General features: G+C 54.5%; 1 protein-coding gene across 6 annotated transcripts in view; it reads left to right on the top strand.

Annotated features, from left to right (window-relative positions):
- USP20 (ubiquitin specific peptidase 20) overlaps positions 1-19,166 on the top strand; it is a 47,652-nt gene that overhangs the window by 26,397 nt on the left and 2,089 nt on the right. For 4 of the 6 annotated variants that reach the window (XM_061199774.1, XM_061199771.1, XM_061199773.1 and 1 more), the window contains 16 exons: positions 660-773; positions 2,140-2,218; positions 4,623-5,196; positions 5,464-5,604; positions 5,927-6,042; positions 6,305-6,477; positions 7,134-7,228; positions 13,331-13,364; positions 13,555-13,600; positions 14,525-14,705; positions 14,785-14,911; positions 15,265-15,434; positions 15,530-15,611; positions 16,650-16,758; positions 17,685-17,787; positions 19,035-19,106. In XM_061199774.1, the coding sequence (XP_061055757.1) occupies positions 660-773; positions 2,140-2,218; positions 4,623-5,196; positions 5,464-5,604; positions 5,927-6,042; positions 6,305-6,477; positions 7,134-7,228; positions 13,331-13,364; positions 13,555-13,600; positions 14,525-14,705; positions 14,785-14,911; positions 15,265-15,434; positions 15,530-15,611; positions 16,650-16,758; positions 17,685-17,787; positions 19,035-19,106 (2,216 nt within the window). The remainder of the gene's footprint in view (positions 1-659; positions 774-2,139; positions 2,219-4,622; positions 5,197-5,463; positions 5,605-5,926; positions 6,043-6,304; positions 6,478-7,133; positions 7,229-13,330; positions 13,365-13,554; positions 13,601-14,524; positions 14,706-14,784; positions 14,912-15,264; positions 15,435-15,529; positions 15,612-16,649; positions 16,759-17,684; positions 17,788-19,034; positions 19,107-19,166) is intronic. The other 2 variants (XM_061199776.1, XM_061199775.1) reach the window with 2 other exon arrangements.

Genomic DNA, 19,166 nt, shown 5'->3' with positions numbered 1-19,166 from the left:
GGGCTGATGGGAGGACAGGCAGTGGTTCCTCTCGTTCACACAACAGTCTTTAAAGAAAGACCCTATTTCCAAGCACAATCACATTCTAAGGTACGGGGGTTAGGACTTCAGTGTATGAATTTTTTTTTTTTTTTTTAATTTTTATTTATTTATTTATTTTTGGCTGCTTTTGGGTCTTCGTTGCTGCATGCGGGCTTTCTCTAGTTGCAGTGAGCAGGGGCTACTCTTCATTGCGGTGTGCGGGCTTCTCATTGCGGTGGCCTCTCTCGTTGCGGAGCACGGGCTCTAGGCACGCAGGCTTCAGTAGTTGTGGCACGTGGGCTCTAGAACGCAGGCTCAGTAGTTGTGGCGCACGGGCTTAGTTGCTCCGCGGCATGTGGGATCTTCCCGCACCAGGGCTCGAACCCGTGTCCCCTGCATCGGCAGGGAGATTCTCAACCACTGCGCCACCAGGGAAGCCCTCAGTGTATGTATTTGGGGGGATACAATTCAGCCCATAACAGGTGGTGTCCTTCAATGCCTTCTGCAGGCATTTCTGGCTCCGGGGGGCCACAGTACACCCCACACAAGATGCTTTTGCTTCTCCACCGGCTCTTTGTAAACAATGCCACGCCCCCCTTCTTTTCTCTTCTGACCTGGCTCCCTGCCCCGTCCCCCAGCCCCCCACTGACCCAGTTCTTCTTGGAGTGTGGAGGCCTGGTGCGCACAGACAAGAAGCCAGCCCTGTGCAAAAGTTACCAGAAGCTGGTCTCTGAGGTCTGGCACAGGAAACGGTGAGTTGACCGAGTCCCTGACCTGGGGCAGGGGTGGGGGGATGGGTTTTCTGTCGGCCCCTTGATAGAGCACTTCCTGTGCCTTCAGCCTCTCACCATCACTTGCTGTGTTTTACCCTGTGCAATGCTTACATCAGCCCTTCGAGCTGTAGGTCACAGCCAACTCTGTTTCACAAATTGGGGAACTGAGGTTCAGAAGATTTAAGGATCTCGCTCAAGATAGCACGTCTTGTGAAAGGTGGAGCTAGAATTTGAGCCTGGTGTTGATTGAAGATGGCAGCATTTTGCAGCGTGTGTGCTGAGGTCCAGAGTTGTGTGGTGACCGCTCCTAGGTCTCAGCCACATTTGTGCACGTAGGAAAGGATTTCAGCAGTGGCTTGCACTGCCGTTCAGGGGCTTTAGCGCAGTGAAAAAGGACTTTAAAGACCAGAAGCCTGGGTTAGATCTGTTTCTCCAGGAAAAGTTAAATTTGGGACTAATTTAAAGTGAGTGCTGGGAATTCCCTGGCAGTCCAGTGGTTAGGACTTTCACTGCTGTGATCCGGGTTCAATCCCTGGTCGGGGAACTAAGATCCTGCAAGCTGCGCGGTGCGGCCAAAAAAACCTAAAACAAAACAAAACAACAACAACAAAAAAAACTGTGAGTGCATAGAAACATATTAAGTGTAAAAGCAGATTATTAAACAGTATGATGCAATATAGTTCCAATTTTAAGAAGCCACATTTGTTTACCTGCATGTAATTTTGTATATGCGTCTCTATTTTCTTGGAAAAATCTGGAAATCTTAATGGTAGTTATCTCTGGGTGGTGCTGTTAGTGTTGATGATTCTTTGTTGTGCTTTTCTGAAATTTTCTGTTTTTCAATCATGAACATGTGTTTTTTTTTTAAAGCAGCTGTCATTTTTATTTATTTTTATTTATTTATTTAGCCGCGCCACGCCGCGTGCGGGATCTTAGTTCCCCAACCAGGGTTTAGACCCGTGCGCCCTGCAGTGGAAGTGCAGAGTCTTAACCACTGGACTGCCAGGGAAGCCCCCATGTATTACTTTTGAAATTAGAAAACCACAATAAATATTTTATAATGAGAACAGTTTTAGAGTAGCTTGTCATGGGCTGGTGGGACATGACACCATCCCAGTCAGGAGCCCTTTGCCTCACTGAACCGTGACTTGACGTTTTCCTTCTTGACCTTAGAGATGTGCAAACCTGCTGGGGCTCCTGGCCAGGTTAGCACCTCCCAGAGTTGTAGTAAACGCATCACTGAGTCTGATCTGGCTGTACTGGCTGCCTGGCTGCCTGGCTGCCCTCATGGGCTTGAGCAGCTCAGAGCAGGCCACCTGTACTAACGGGTCTGGTCTTCCTACAGCCCCAGCTACGTGGTTCCCACCAGCCTGTCCCATGGGATCAAGTTGGTCAACCCGATGTTCCGAGGCTATGCCCAGCAGGTAGGCCGTCCGAGCTGCCCGGGGGACACCCAGGGCTGTAACGTACCAGGCCTGGCTTTGAAGCCAAGACCATTGTGGAAATCGGCAGCAGCAGCTCAGCTTTGCCAGGCAGCGCTTCTGGATCAGACCTGCTGCCTGAGCCCTTCACCTGTGTGGGGATGTCGGGGCCTCCCGGCAACCTGGTGTTCTCCCCACTCAGCAGATGGGGAGACTGAGGCTCAGCGGCCAAGTCCTCACCCACTTACCACGTACCAGTTACACAGCTGGTACATGGCAGAGGGGAAAGTTGACCTCAGGCAGCCTTATCTCCAGGTGTGTGCACCTCAGCACTCACTCAAATCGGCACATGGTTTCTTGTTCCCCAAGTCGCAGGCAGAATTTCACTTTTATTAAAGTAAACATTTCGATGACAAGTTTTTGTAAATCTAGAGAATCCCTCTGAAACCAGTGATATCTTTCTATGGCGTAAAATCGTGGGCCCAAGATGAAGCAGAATGCAGCCACACACCTCCCCCTGCCCCAGGCTGACCGTTCAAGTGGTCCAAGTCCTGCCCCAGACTGGGGTTTCGCTGCTGGCCTGAACCTGTTTGCACTGCCGACGCTGCTGCCTGCGTGGGGGGCCCAGGAAAAGAGCAGCGGTCACCGAGGGATGCCCTTGGCCCCCTCCTTCGGCCCCCACCACCCTGCCCCCACTCTCCCCAGGGTGAGGGCTGCTGGGCCTTTCTCTGCTCACACCCTCAGTTGGATGAACACTTGGCCTATGCCTGAGAAGCCCAGCGTTGCCTCCGCACTGCCCTTTCTGGGGAGTGATAATACCCACGGTAATCAGAATCCACTGTGTACCATTTATTAAGTGGTCAGTACCTGCCACATAAGTTCAGCCCTGTTTCTACTCACAGAACTCTCATGAAGTGGGCCCCGTCATCACCTTCACATTATAGGTAAGGAGCTGAGGCTCAGAGAGGTTCTACAGGTGGCTCAGGTCACAGTGCACAGTGGCAGGGATGGGATTTAGGCTTACCTGAGCCGTCCCTCACCGCAGGGCGGCCCTCCCTGTACAAGGACCCCTGCTGGCCCTCAGGCTCTCGGTGAGGACACCAGGGAGCAGGGCTACTTGGCTGCTGCCGAACATCCACTCGACTCCAAAGCATCCCTTTCTCTGGATCTTGGACGTAGCACAGGGGACGTTTCTGAGTCTGAAACATACAGGTAGCTGTAGGCCTCTCTTAATGGCCAGAGGATGCTGTCGTGCTTCCACATGGCTTGAGATTTTAGCAACGAACACAGGGTACTTTTGTTAAAAGGAAGAACCAGAAAGAAAAGTAGATGATGTATTGAGGGCCTGTTTCTTAAAAGAACCTTTCAGTGTCCCTGACACACAGGACACACGTCTCCTACCCCCTCCCTAATGCTCGATATAATCCAACCAGAGCCCTCTCCTCCCTCCGCTAGAACTGAGAAAACGAGGCCCTTCTCTCCATATCGGTGACCTGAGGCTTTGGGTGCTTGGCTGGGTCTGGCCACTGTGTGATCCCCGCCTCGTTGGGCAGGAGTTGGCCTCGGGAGCTGCTTCTGATGTCCGGGGCAGGGACTGTGAGGGACAGGACAGGACTTTGAACCCAGTGGCCCCGCACAGCACCTAGTGCCCCCAGCTGTCAGAGGCCGGCCACCATCATCCTCTGACCTTTTAAAGCGCCTCCTGTGTGCATTGCTCATGGCTGGGCCAGTGGGCAGGCTGTGCCAGAGGCCTCGCTGCCCTGGCTTCCTCTGGGTTATGACGTAGTCACAGCGTAGTCAGAATAACAGCGTCACTGCTGGGATTGGAGACCCGGCCAACCTGAAGTGGCACCTTAGTCCGAGTCATGCCCAGGCCTGCGGGAAGCGTGTTCTCCTGCACCAGTCACAATGGCAGGGGAAGGCGTGGGCACGGGGGCTGGCGAAGGACTGGAAGGGCAGAGAGAACCAGAGGCAGGTCAAGGATGCAGGCAGCCTGGCCTGCCGGGTGGCATTGCTCCCTGTGGAACTCAGCTGAGCGCTCACCTGCAGACGCACTCACAGTGTCACCTTTGTCCTACTCGGGCTCCCTGCCCACCCTCACCGTCCCCTCCTTTAGGGAGCAAAGCGACTTTAATGGCTGAACGCGATATGTCCACTCTCTCCCATGCTGAGTTGGAAGCAGGGCCGCAGGTGATGGAGAGCAGGAGCTGGGAGTCGGGTGGACCTGGGTCACCGTCTCTGCTCTGCCACTTCACAGCGCGAGACCTGGGAGGGCTCGGCCAGCCTCTCGAGCCTCAGCGTCGTCCTCAGTAGAAGGGGGGTTAGGACAGCAGTGTTGAGCAGGCCACTGTGAGGGCTGCCCGTGTGGGCACCCCGGCATCCGTGTCGATGCCGCCCCTGGTTCCAGGACACCCAAGAGTTCCTGCGCTGCCTGATGGACCAGCTGCACGAGGAGCTCAAGGAGCCCGTGGTGGCCGCGGCGGCAGCGCTGACCGAGGCTCGGGACTCGGACTCGAGCGACACGGATGAGAAGCGGGAGGGCGACCGGAGCCCATCAGAGGACGAGTTCCTGTCCTGTGACTCCAGCAGCGACCGCGGTGAGGGCGACGGGCAGGGGCGCGGCGGGGGCGGCTCCCAGGCTGAGACGGAGCTGCTGATCGCGGACGAGGCGGGCCGCGCCATCTCCGAGAAGGAGCGCATGAAGGACCGCAAGTTCTCGTGGGGCCAGCAGCGCACCAGCTCGGAGCAGGTGGACGAGGACGCCGACGTGGACACCGCCATGGCCGCCCTGGACCAGCAGCCCACGGACACGCAGCCGCCGCCACCCCGGTCCACCAGCCCCTGCCGGACGCCAGGTACCCGCCAAGCCACTCGGGGCGTCGCAGCCCCGTTCGTCCAGCTCCTGCTGGGGGGCGGAGCACCCACAGCCTGCTCAGCTCCCCCCCACGCTGGGGGGCTCTCCCACGAGACCCGACTTACCGGTGAGAAATCGGGTAGATGATGTGTCCAGACTCACTTGGACTCAGAGCCCGCCTGAGCCCTCCGCTGGGAACGGGAAGGGTGTGGACAGCGCGTTCTGCGTGGGGCTGGGGGGCTGGGGGGCTGGGGGGCTGGGGTGGGCCCAGGACGGAGGAGATGTGGTGGGTTCAGGCCTCAGTCCCCTTAGGAGGCGCTGGCAGGTCTTCCTGACCAGGCCCGGGGCTGGCTCGGCTGCCCTGCCCCAGCACGGTCCCCCCCTTTGCCCCCAGAGCCGGACAACGAGGCCCACATGCGCAGCGCCTCTCGCCCCTGCAGCCCTGTCCACCACCACGAGGGCCACGCCAAGCTGGCCGGCAGCCCTCCTCGTGCGAGCCCCGTGAGGATGGGGCCGTCCTACGTGCTCAAGAAAGGTTCGGAGGAGCGGGCGGGGAGGGAAGGTGGGCAGGGCTTCCCCGCGTGGAGCTCGGGGCTGGGGTGGCAGTCGCACCTCTGGCTGCCGTTTTTGGTTTTGGGGCGCTCTTTACCAGGGGCTGGGCTGCCGTACTCCTCACGCAGTGTCTCTGAACCCTCCTCACACGGCTGGGACACGAGTGGGGCCCCCATCCCACAGACGATGAGTGAGGCACCGGCCAGTCACATGACTCATACAGATTTGACCCCAAGTCCCAGCACCCGCCCCTTGCCCCAGACAGGCCAGTGGGGGCTGGGCCTAGTCCTGTGCTGTGCCCCCAGCCCAGGTACCGGGCGCTGGCAGCCGGCGGCGGAAGGAGCAGCGCTACCGCAGCGTCATCTCAGACATCTTCGACGGCTCCATCCTCAGCCTCGTGCAGTGTCTCACCTGTGACCGGGTGGGCGCCCTGGGGGAGGGGAGGGACGCACCGGGGTCCTCACGCAGCTTGGGGGTGGGGCGCTGGTTCTCTGCCTGGTGCCCCCTGCCTTTCTCTAGGGGTGGGCCCCGGTTGTGGGCCTCCCGTGTCCCGGGCTCGGGGAGCAGGCTCTCTGCCCCACTCCTGCCCTCTGGTGGCTGGGGTTTGGGGTGCAAACTCTGGTTGGTCTGGGCAGGGCGGAACCCTGGGAGGTGGAGACCCAAGCTGACCTTCAACCCCACAGGTGTCCACCACGGTGGAGACATTCCAGGACCTGTCGCTGCCCATTCCTGGCAAGGAAGACCTGGCCAAGCTCCACTCGGCCATCTACCAGAACGTGCCGGCCAAGCCGGGTGCCTGTGGGGACAGCTCCGCCGCCCAGGGCTGGCTGGCCTTTATCGTGGAGTATATCCGACGGTACGCCACCTTCCCGCCCGCTGGAGACACAAGACCAGCCGGGCCTGGCCTTTCTGGAACTCGCAGGCTGACAGGCGACAGACCTTTAAAAGCAAAGTACAAGATTTTGCAGGGCTGAGGGTGTAGTTCGGCAGGGAGCTTGAGGCTGAAGGGGGCTCAGGGGTTAGCCAAGTGGGGTGGGAGTGCTCCTCGGCCGTCCTGGGATGGCCTGGTTCGGGTGGGCCTCTGGATCGGAAGGCAGGTGACGATGCAGAGTGTGACCAAGTGGCAGCTGGAAAGGAGGGCGGCGGCTGGAGTACAGGCCTGGCCCTGTGGGGAGCGCTGTGGTGGCCTTCCCGAGTCCCCACTGTGTGCCGAGGCCGGCTTTACCTGCCTGATGTCAGGAACCTGTACTCTGCCCAGAAGACAGGCCAGTGTGATTGGGGCCCCTTCACAGATAAGGAAGGCGAAACTCGGGGGGAAGTGATGTCGCCCTCCCAAGGACACGGAGCTGCTGGCTGGCGGTCCCAGGCTTCTGGCTCCAGACTTCGGCCCATTCCACCCACCGGGCCAAGCTGCCCGTCTGGGCCCAAACAGACCCCAGCGCAAAGGCCCCCAAGTCTTACTCTCACCGAGGCCCCGGCAGCACCCCCACCACCCCCTTTCTGTCTCTGTAGGTTCGTGGTATCCTGTACCCCCAGCTGGTTTTGGGGGCCGGTCGTCACCCTGGAAGACTGCCTCGCTGCCTTCTTCGCCGCCGATGAGCTGAAGGGTGAGTGGACCCGGCCGGCTGGGTCAGCACACAGTTCAGGGTTTCTGGGACTCACCGTCAGAGTCCCACCCCTGCCTGCCAGGCTGGGCCTGGGACTGCACACTCTCGCAGCCCCACCGCCTGTAGCTCTTGGCGGTTCACCTGTTTTCCTTCCTTTACCTATTTGGTGGACAAAAAGGATAACAGTCTTTAATTTTGCATTTCCTTGATTATTGATGAGCTTGAACTTTTTTTTTTAAAGTGTATTGGCTGTATTTCTTATTTTAAAATTTCCCATTCCTGTCCTTTTCCTGTTTTTCTGTTCAGTGATTGGCATCTCACTAACCTTTGGGAAAACTCTTTTTGTTTAATTTTTAATTGTGGTAAGATATACATAACATAAAATGTACCATTATAACCATTTTTAAGTGTTCACTTCAGTAGTATTAACTATATTCATATTGTTGTACAGCCAATCTCCAGAACGTTCTCATCTTGCAGAACTGAAACCATCCCTTAAAGAGCAACTCCCTGTTCCCCCTTCCACCCAGCCCCGGGCACACACCATCCTACTTTCTGTCTCTATGAATTTGACTATTCTAGATTCCTCATCTAAGTCAAATCATACGGTGATTGTCCTTTTGTGACTAGTCTACGTCTATTAGCGTAATGTCCTCAAGGCTCATCCATGTTGTAGCAAGTGTAGAATTTCCTTACTTTTTTTTTTTTTAAATAAATAAATTTATTTATTTATTTATTTATGGCTGCGTTGGGTCTTGGTTGCTACGCACGGCCTTTTCTCTGGTTGCGGCAAGCGGGGGCTACTCTTCGTTGCGGTGCGTGGGCTTCTCATTGCGGTGGCTTCTCTTGTGGCGGAGCACGGGCTCTAGGCACGCGGGCTTCAGTAGTTGTGGCGCACAGGCTTAGTTGCTCCGCGGCATGTGGGATCTTCCCGGACCAGAGATCGAACCCGTGTCCCCTGCATTGGCAGGAGGATTCCCAACCACTGCACCACCAGGGGAAGTCCCTCCTTCCTTTTTTAAGGCTGAATAATATTCCATTGTGTAAATGGGCCACATTTTGTTTATTCATCATCTGTCGATGGACACTTGGCTTGCTCCGACCTTTTGGCTCTTGTGAATAATGCTGCGATGAACCATGGATGCACAGATATCTCTTCAAGATAGTGATTTCATTTCCTTTGGTTATATACCCAGAAGTGGGATTGCTGGATTATATGATTGATCTATTTTTAATTTTTTGAGGAACCACCATACCGTTTTCCTTGATAGCTGTACCAATTTACATTCCCACTAATAGTGCATAAGGGTTCCCTCTTCTCTACATCCTTGCCAACACTTATACTCTCTTGTCTTTTTAAAAAATCTCTTTCTGGGAATTCCCTGGCGGTCCAGTGTTAGGACTCCGCACTTTCACTACCAAGGGCCCGGGTTCAGTGCCTGGTAGGGGAACTAAGATCCCACAAGCCACGTGGCACAGCCAAAAATAAATAAACAAATAAATAATTTTTTTAAAAATCTCTTTCTTTTTGATAATAGCTATTCTAACAGGTGTGAGGTGATATCTCATTGTGGTTTTTATTTGCATTTCCCAGATGATTAGTCATGTTGAGCATCTTTTCATGTACCTGTTAGCCATCTGTATATCTTCTTTGGAAAAATGCCTATTTAGGTTCTCTGCCCATTTTTAAATTGCATTATTTGTGTTTTGCTATTGACTTGTATGAATTCTTTATATATTTTGGATGTTAACCCCTAATCTGATATACGGTTTCTAAAATATTTTCTACCGTGCTGTAGGTTGCCTCCTCATTTTGTTGTTTCTTTTGCTGTGCAGAAGCTTTTTAGTTTGATGTAGTCCCACTTGTTTATTTTTGCTTTTGTTGCTTGTGCTTTTGGTGTCATATCCAAAAAATCATCGCCAAGAGCAATGTCAAGGAGTTTTTCCCTATGTTTTCTTCTAGGAGCGTTATGGTGTCAGGTCTTACATTTAAGTCTTTAACTGATTTCAAGTTGATATTTGTGAGTGATGTGAGATAGGGATAAAATTTCATTCTTTTGCATGTGAATATCCAGTTTTCCCAACACTGTTTATTGTCTTTTCCCCACTGAGTATTCTTGGCTCCCTTGTCAAATGTTAGTGGACCATGTACGCATGGGTTTATCTGTGGCCTCTCAATTCTGTTCAGTGTTCTATGTGTCTGTTTTTATGCCAGTACCATACTGTTTTGTTTTGTTTTTAATTTGGCCACGCCGCATGCAGGATCTTAGTTCCCCGACCAGGAATCAAACCTGTGCCCCCTGCAGTGGGAGGGCAGAGTCTTAACCACTGGACCGCCAGGGAAGTTCCAGTACCATACTCTTCTGATAACTGTAGTTTTGTAGGAGAGTTTGAAATCAGGAAATGTGATGCCTCCAGCTTTGTTCTTCTTTCTCAAGATTGTTTTGGTTATTTGGGATCTTTTGTAGTTACATATGAATTTCAGGATTTTTTTTTTCTATATCTATGAAAACATCGTTGGATTGCTTTGAATCTATAGATGACTTTGGGTAAGATGGACATTTTAACAATATTTCTTCTTCTGCTCCGTGACCACAGGCTATCTATTTGTGTCATTGTGTGGGAACGGCTCAGTCTTCCTCCTGTGTGTCTCTCCTCTACTCTCACACTACTACCACACAGCACTGTGGACACCAGGTGTGTGGTGGTTTTCCCACACCAAGCAATTATGCAGCAGCAGCCAGGTATCCTACAGTTTCACTTGATTCCGACACTCTCTACCTGGAGATAGCATCGGATCCCACAGGTTAAGGACTCAGTCCTACAAGACCTCCCCCTCCCCAACTTCAGACGCCAGTCACAAGTGCAGGTTGTCACCTGGGCTTCTGACTGGCTGGCTATAGATTGGAGGTTCCAACGGCCCCCTCCTTGGCTTCAATTAGAGCAGCTAGAGCGGCTCGGCTCGCAGAACTCAGAGAAACATTTTGTTACTAGGTGACTGGTTTATGATAAAAGGATATAACTCAGGAAGAGCCAGATGGAAGAGGCGCATCGGGCAAGGCATGTGGGAAGGGGCCTGGAGCTTGCATTTGCTCTGAGCGTGACCCTCTCCCCAAACTGCCCTGTGTTCACCAGCCCAGAAGCTATCCAAACCCCATACTGTTGGTATTTAATGGAGGCTTCTTTACGTAGGTATGATCAATTATTAGCTCCATCTCTAGCCCCTCTCCCCTCTCTGAAGAATGCCAGGTGGTGCTGAAAATTCCAAACTTCCAGTTATGGCTTGGTCTTCCTGGTGGCCAGCCCCAATCCAGAAGCCCACCCAGAGTCACCTCATCAGAACAAAAGACCCTGCCAACACTCAGGAAATTGCAAGGGATTTAGGAGCTCTGTATTAGAAACCCTGGTCAAAGAGCAAATATTAGAACAAAAGATCCTCCCAGTGCTCTTGTCACTTGGGAAATTACAAGGACTTTAAGAGCTCTGTGCCAGGAACCTCGGGGAGAGCCCAATATGTATATTTTCTATTATCTCACATCCACCTTCAATTTCTTTCATCAGCGTCTCGTAGTTTTCAGTGTACAAATGGTTCACTTCCTTGGTTAAGTTTATTCCTATATGTTTTATTGTTTCTGATGCTTTTGTAAATGGTATTGTTTATTTCTCATTCAGATATTTTATCATTAGTGTATAGAAATGCAACTGATTTTCGTATGTTGATTTTGTGTCTTGCAACTTTACTAAATTAGTCAGTTCTAACAGTTTTTTGTGGAGTCTTAAGGTTTTTTATATAAAAGATCATGTCATCTACAAACAGAGACAGTTTTACTTCCTCTTTTCCTATTTGGATGCCTTTTACTTCTTTTTCTTGCCTTTCTCTGACTTCCAGTACTATGTTGAATAGGAGTGGTGAGGTTGGGCATCTTTGCCTTGTACCTGATTTTAGAGGAAAAGCTTTTATCTTTTCACTGTTGAGTATGATATTAGCTATGGGTTTATCATATATGGCTTTGATTATGTTGAGTGTATTCCTTCTACACCCAATTTGTTGAGACCTTTTATCATGAAAGGGTATTGAAATTTGTCAGATGCTTTTTCTGTATCTATTGAGAGGATCATATGATTTTTATCCTTCATTCTGTTGATGTAGTGTATCATGTTCATTGATTTGCATATGATAAACCATCCTTACAACCCAGAGATAAATTCCACTTGATCATGGTGTATGATCCTTTTAATAAATATGCTGTTGAAGTCAGTTTGCTAGTATTTTGTTGAGAATTTTCCCGTCTATATTCATCAGGGATATTGGCCTGTAGTTTCCTTTTCTTGTAGTGTCCTTATCTGGCTTTGCTATCAGTATAAAATGAGTTTGGGAGTGCTCCCTCCTCTTCAGTTTTTTGGAAGAGTTTGAGAAGAATTGTTAATTCTTCTTTAAATGTTTGGGAGAATTCACTGGTGAAACCATCTGGTCCTGGGCTTTTCTTTTTTTTTTTTTTAAGATTTTTAGAAATTTCATGTAATGTCTGAAACATTTATATTAACATATTTCCATACAAATAACCCAAAGAAAGTTTAGTATTAGTTGTTTTGTTTGTTTGTTTGTTTATACTGCAGGTTATTAGTCATCAATTTTATACACATCAGTGTATACATGTCAATCCCAATCACCCAGTTCAGCACACCACCATCCCCACCCCACTGCGGTTTTCCCGCCTTGGTGTCCATACGTCCGTTCTCTACATCTGTGTCTCAACTTCTGCTGGGCTTTTCTTTGTTGGGAGGTTTTTTATTACTGCTTCAGTCTCCTTAGTCATTGGTGTTTTCAGATTTTCCATTTCTTCATAATTCAGTCTGGGTAAATTTGTGGTGTTGGTGTATAGTTGGTCATGGGAGTCTCTTTTGATCCTTTATACTTCTATGGTGTCTGTTGTATGTCTCTTCTTTCATTTATAATTTTGAGTCCTCTTTTTTTCTTGGTTAATCTAGCTAAAGATTTGTTAATTTTGTTTCTCTTTGAAACAAAATTAACAAAGTTTCTCAATGAAACTCTTAGTTTCATTGATTTTTTTTTCCTATGGTCTTTCTAGTCTCTGTTTTATTTCTGCTCTAATCTTTATTATCGCCTTCCTTCTGTTAACTTTGGATTTAGTTTGTTCTTCTTCTGATTCCTCGACGTGTAAAATCAGATTGTTTGAGAGCTTTCTTTTTTCTAAATGTAGGCATTTATTGCTATAAAATTCCCTCTTAGAACTGCTTTTGCTGTATCCCATAAGTGCTAGTGTGTTGTATTTTCAGTTTTATTTGTCTCAGGATACTTTCTGATTTCCTTTTGATTCCTTCTTTGACCCATCAGTTGTTCAGGAATGTGTTGTTTAATTTCCACATATTTGTGAATTTTTTAGGTTTCCTCCTGTTATTGGTTTCTAGTTTCATACCATTGTGTTTGGAAAAGATATTAGATATGATTTCAGTCTTCTTAAATTTGTTAAGGCTTGCTTGGTGGGCCAACATACGATCTATTCCGGAGAACGTCTGTGTGCACTTCTGAAGAACGTGTATTTTGGTGCTGTTGGAGGGAATGTTCTGTTTATGTCTGTTAGGTTCATTTGGGCTATAGTGTTATTCAGGTCTGCTGTCCCCTTGTTAATTTTCTGTCTGGATGACCTATCCAATATTGAGGGTGGACTATTGAAGTTTCCTACTATTATTGTATTGCTGTTTATTTCTCCCTTCAGTTGTGCTTTAATTATTCAGGTGCGCCAATGTTGGCTGCCTATATATTCACAATGGTTACATCCTCTTGATGAATTGACCCCTTTATCACTGTATGGTGACCCTCTTTGTCTCTTGTAACTGATTTTGGCTGAAAGTGTATTTTATCTGATGTAAGTACAGCCACTCCTGCTCTCTTTTGGTTACCACTGCATGGAATCTATTTTTCTATCCCTTCACTTTCAGCCTCTGTGTGTCCTTGAAGCTAAAGTGAGTCTCTTGTAGTCAGCATGTTGTGGTTTTATTTCTAAAGCATAAGTCATTATGTGCCCTTCTCCCCCATTTTCCATCCCTGCTAACCTTTGTCTCTGTATTTTACTGCCCTAGGTGACAACATGTATAGCTGTGAACGGTGTAAAAAGTAAGTGTGTGCGTTCTAGAGGCTTCTCCCCGACTTCCCGTTTCCATCTGTGGTCCATCTGTGTTCCACGTACTTCCCCCAGGCTCCCCCAGATAGCTTGACCTCACAGAGTGAGCGGGGTGGGAGGGGTGCTCCCCTGCCTGCCGGCCCCCTCCCTGGGACGCTCATGTCCCCCACTCTCTGCTCCCAGGCTGCGCAACGGCGTGAAGTACTGTAAGGTCCTGCGGTTGCCGGAGGTGAGTGGGCAGCCTCCCGCCACTGCTGCCTGCCGGGCCTCCTCCACCCCGAGCGGTGCCACGCAGGGCAGAGGCCGACCCCCTCCCGGGCTCAGGAGGCCCGTGGAGACTGCTGCCCTGGCTGGGCGACCCCCCGGGAGGGTCTGGCCGGTGGGGAGGCTTGTAGCTCGGTGTGTAGCTTGGAGCCTGGCTCCTTCATCCCTCAGCACGTCTCGTGCAGGCAGGAGGCAGGTGTGGGGCGCCGAGGACACCTTCTGGAGTGAGGCATAGGCGGGGCTGTTGGGAATGCCCTTCCAAGGAAGTGGCATCTGAGTGGGGCCTGAGGACATAGGCAGGGGTCGGCCTGGTGGAAGGAGAGTGGGGAAAGAAGAGGTGGGCAAAACCCCAAAGCAGAAACGGGCTTGGCCGAGGCTTGTGGCTGCAACGAGAGGAGCATGGCCCGACGCGGGTGCCAGGCTGGGCTGAGCAGGTCTGGGGAGATTGGTGGAGAAGCCTTCTACAAGTCGGCGCCTACAGGACTGGTGGCCAGAGTTCTTTGGATGGTCAATTCGACAGGCCAGTGACAGCTTCCTGCGCAGACCAGCCCAGCGCTCGGGGACAGCCCGTCCTGACCGCCAGTCCTGTTAGTGCGGCTCAGCTCTGCTGTCACATCTGCCTTTATCCCTGAAAGCTGGCCTGGCCCGGCTCCCAGGCATGGTTCTTAAGTGTATTCAGAGTCAAGGGCGGGGCCATCAGTTCGCCTGGGTCTCTGGAAGGCTCTAGCCGCTACGTTTCGTTTTCCCCTGGGTGACAGGGCCTGAGTGGGTCAAACAGCGGGCTAGTGGGTGTCCCAGAGCCCTGCCCCGAGGCCCCCATCAGGTTACCAGGGGTCCCAGGGCCCTGGCCAGCCCCGGAGTGACTGGCACCTCCCCTCTCTCCCCCCAGATCCTGTGCATTCACCTGAAGCGCTTTCGACACGAGGTGATGTACTCATTCAAAATCAGCAGCCACGTCTCCTTCCCCCTGGAGGGACTTGACCTGCGCCCCTTCCTCGCCAAGGAGTGCACGTCCCAGATCACCACCTACGACCTCCTCTCAGTCATCTGCCACCACGGGACGGCAGGCAGTGAGTCCAGCCACCCGGCCCCGCCCCGGCCCCGCCCCGTCCCTAGGGTGTTTGTCACCTCCTGCCTGTCCCGCCGCAGGTGGCCACTACATCGCCTACTGCCAGAACGTGATCAACGGGCAGTGGTATGAGTTCGACGACCAGTACGTCACCGAGGTTCACGAGACAGTGGTGCAGAACGCCGAGGCCTACGTGCTCTTCTACAGGTGGGGCCCGGGCAGCGCGTGGCGGGGGGCTGAGGGACAGCGCCTGTGCCCCAGGGCTTCAGCCGGTGCAGGTCCGGGTGGTGGCGACTGCGAGGGCTTTAGGCCAGGGAGGAGTAAGGATTTGGGTTTTTAGGAAAGAGCCCGCTGGCTGCTGGTGGGAAAGCTGGAAACCCAAGTAGTCGAGTTGGGTTTTCTCCGGTGGTCCCGGTGGGAGGTGACGGCAGCCGGAACTATGGCAGGGGCCTTGGGGCTGCTGGGAGGCGGAGGGATGCTGCGGGGCCCGGGAGGCGGGGCTTTCCTGCATGGGGCGTGGCTGCGGCTCCTGATCTGCCCCCACCCTGCCGCCGCCCCAGGAAGAGCAGCGAGGAGGCCGTGCGGGAGCGGCAGCAGGTGGTGTCCCTGGCCGCCATGCGGGAGCCCAGCCTGCTGCGGTTCTACGTGTCCCGGGAATGGCTCAACAAGTTCAACACCTTTGCCGAGCCGGGGCCCATCACCAACCATACCTTCCTCTGCTCCCACGGAGGTGAGGTCGCCTTCTCTGCGATGGGCCGCGGGGCGGGTGGGCCGCGGGGCGGGTGGGCCGAGCCCCAGCTCTCCATCCTGTGCCTTCCTCCGCAGGCATCCCGCCCTACAAATACCACTACATCGATGATCTGGTGGTGATCCTGCCCCAGAACGTCTGGGAGCACCTCTACAACAGGTACCGGCGGCCGCGGCCGGCCTCTGCCGTCCAGGCCGGGCGCTCAGCTGGGCGGGAGGCCGGGGCAGGCGGGGGGATGCCTCCGTGACCCCACGCCGCCCTCAGGCAGCAGGACAGCGCGCCAGCAGTTGTGGCGCACCCCTGGCAGCCATGTCAGCATCGAAAAAGATGCCCGCCTTTGGGGGCATCCAGCCGGATCCTCCCAGTCACAAGGGCCAGAAAACTGGCTCAAGCCCAAGCGGGGGTATTGGTCCCTCTCGCAGACAGTCATGGGGCCGCTGGCCGCAGGGCATCCTGACCAGTGTCTCTCCCGAGCCCCGTGCCTGGCTCAGGGGGCCGGGGGCGTGTGCTGCCTGGGGCCTTCCAGGTTCAAGTCCGTCAAGACCCAGAGCATGTGACTCTCTCGTTGAGGGGAGAGCCCCTGGCCGGGCTCGGGTCACTCTGGATCCGGGAGGCCGGCTGTGCCGCGGCCGAGGGGGTGGTCAGACGGGAGGGGAAGGAGAGGCCAGGGAGACTCGATGGACGGGCTTCGCCCCACCCACTCACAGCTCAGGCACGGCCCGCGCCCTGTGGTTGGTGGATGGGTCAGAACCCCACAGGGAGCGGCATCCCCAGGTCCTGTGGGGACCCCCACACACACACTCGCAGAAGGATGTGCAGCCTCCCTTTGATGTCATCCTTAGAATCAGGCCAGGCGGGCTTTGGCCGCCATGGCTCCTGTCCAGTGGCCAGGAGAGGAAGCGAGAGCGTTAAACTGTCCTTCGGCCATTAAGCACACATTTGTGAGGCACCTGCCCTGCGGCGGGCGCTCTCCTGGGTGCTGTGGGCTCTCAGGTGCGCAGGTAGCCGTGCCAGTCAGGTGAGGAAGACGAGACAAGTAAACAGGCCGTGCATAGGGTGCCCAGGGGCCCAGTGGCTGGGCCAGGGCAGCATCAGGAAGCCTCGCTCTCCAGCAGGTTCTCTGCTGCCCTCCCCACGGGGGCCCTCCCCTCAGGGTTCATGACTCCCTCTCTCTCTGCACCTCCCGCCCTGGTGTAGGTTTGGGGGCGGCCCTGCCGTGAACCATCTGTACGTGTGCTCCATCTGCCAGGTGGAGATCGAGGCGCTGGCCAAGCGCAGGCGGATTGAGATCGACACCTTCATCAAGGTGCCTGGGGAAGGGGGTGGGGCGCGGGAGAGCCGGGCACCTGAGCCGGAAGAGCCGAGTGCAGTCAGGCGCTGTTTGGAAGACCTGTTCTGTGGGAGACCAGAGTGGCCAGAGGCCTGGCCTGACATTGAAGATTTTCACCAGCGGAAGGGGTTGGGCTTAGCGAGTTCAGGTGCCTCTGCTGGGAGGCTGTCAAGCAGCTGGTAAAGGAATAAGTGCTGCCGTTAGGGGCCGGATGGTTCTTTATTGTGCGGGTTGTAGGATGTTTAGCAGCATCCCTGACCTCTACCCACTCGATGCCAGTGACAACAAAAATTACCTCCAGACATGGGCGGGTGACCCCTGGGGGCAGAGTTCCCCTCCCCCCCCCCCGCTGCCCCCCTTTGGGAACCACTGGGCTCTACAAACTGACACGGAAAGGTGCATTAAGTGAAAAAAGCAAGTTGCAAGATAGGACCCAGCATGATTCCATTTTAAGGAAAGGGACTTGTGCAGGGGACACGGGGGTGTGTGAGGACCGAGGCCCCTGCCGCTGCTCAGAGCAGGGGGCTCGGGGACCCTCCATCGTTCAACAGCCCAGGGTTGGACTGTTCGACACCCTGCTTTGTGGTCATGAAATATGAGACGTCAGGCCAGTTAAGGAGTGAGCAGGGGACACGTTCTATTAAGTGGTGGGGGAACAGCATCTACCGTGTGATCTCAAGTGGCTTTTTAAAAAGTCATGAACAAGAGATTCACCCAAATGCTAGCAGCAGTCCTCTGAGTGGTGGGATCGTGGGACCTGTTTCTTTTCTTTGAACTTGTCTGGGCATTCGAAACTTTCTCTGAGAATCTAGTGTTTGGTAAGAGTCCGGGGTGGGGACTGACCGGTGGGGTGTTGGATGGTCACGCCGACCCTCCCCTCGGCCCCGCCCCGCCCCGCCCAGCTGAACAAGGCGTTCCAGGCCGAGGAGTCGCCCAGCATCATCTACTGCATCAGCATGCAGTGGTTCCGGGAGTGGGAGGCCTTCGTCAAGGGCAAGGACAGCGGTGAGTCAGGCGGCACGTGCCCGCCACTCCCCACACCAGGAGGGACCTGGGGCTGCCGACCTGCTGGGAGTGTCCCAGCAGGCGGAGGTGGCGCGCCCAGGATCTGTGCCTGCCCGGCAGGTTTTTGGTGTCACCCCTTCAGGCACGCGCCCTCTGGGCAGGAGCACAGAGCGTGGGTGCTCCCCTGCCCGCCCCCCGTCCCCGAGTGCCGGGATCGCTGTCCTCACCCTGGCCAGGCCTTCTCACTGCAGCAGGACAGACGCCATCTCGCTCTGCCCCTTCCCTCCCTTTACCCTCTGTCTGCGGGTGCCCAGGGGCGGCTGCTCTTCCCTCCTGCCAGGCCCTTTCCCTTGGGGACTCTGTTGCCCTAAATAATAGATTTTAGTTGACAGATGGCTTCAGACTCTTAGGAAAGGACTTGGACACCATGTCCTCTGATCGCTCGATTTACAGAGGTGGAAACAGGCCCCAGCAGAGGGCCGCTCCCAGAGTCCCTCACGGTCCCCGGCAGGGAACAGCTGAGCCCGAGCCGCGGCCGGCATGCGGCCACCCTCACCGCCCCCGAGTCCCACACTCGGCTCCCAGGCCAGGCTTCGGAGCCTGGCGGGCTCAGCAGAGCCAGGAGGTTCTGCGCACTGGACACCTGCCCTTTGGAGCATAAGCGCCGGGACGCGGGAAGGGGGAGGGGCCTCCCGAGTGGCTGCGGTCGATCCAGAACCCGGCTCCAGACTCGCAGCCCCACCTCGGGCCCTGGCTCTGCCTTCTGCCAGCGCTGAGCTGGGCGGTCGCGTCGCCTGCCTCACCTCACCCAGCTGTTGAGGGTTGAGCTAGTGGGGCGCGTGGGAAGGGTGCTCAGCGAGCACAGCTGCCATCAGATTAGGGCAGTGGCCACCTGGCACTGGAGGTCCACCCTACCCCCCCCGCCCCCCGCCCCGTGCTGAGGTCTGAAACTAGGGTGCAAGTCCTCAAAACTCCCTCTGCTGGGTCCAGGGATGCCACAGTCCCTGCTGGCTCTCAGACTCGTGGAGATGAGCATTTGGTGCCCTGAGCACCTCAGCCCGTAAGAGCTTCACGCTGACCCCTTGGACCCAGGACAGCCTCTCCGGGATCACGGGTGTCGGTGGCACACCTTGAGAATGGCTCGTATCTGTTGAGGGGTGGAAGGCTGTGGCGGAGGAGGGGACTGGGCTTTCTTGCCGTCGCTGCAGAGGCCCAGAGGCACTGAGCCTGAGCCCTGTCTGTTCCAGAGCCCCCCGGGCCCATTGACAACAGCAGGATCGCACAAGTCAAAGGAAGCGGCCACATCCAACTGAAGCAGGGTGAGAGGCTCACCAGCCCCAGCCCTGGCCTCCCAAGCCAGCCAGGCTCCCCTCTGCCCC

This window comes from Eubalaena glacialis, chromosome 9, assembly GCF_028564815.1.
Source record: "Eubalaena glacialis isolate mEubGla1 chromosome 9, mEubGla1.1.hap2.+ XY, whole genome shotgun sequence".
In the NCBI taxonomy this organism is placed as follows: Eukaryota; Metazoa; Chordata; class Mammalia; order Artiodactyla; family Balaenidae; genus Eubalaena; species Eubalaena glacialis.
Note: the sequence above shows the minus strand (reverse complement) of the source record. Positions and strands in the feature narration are given on the sequence as shown.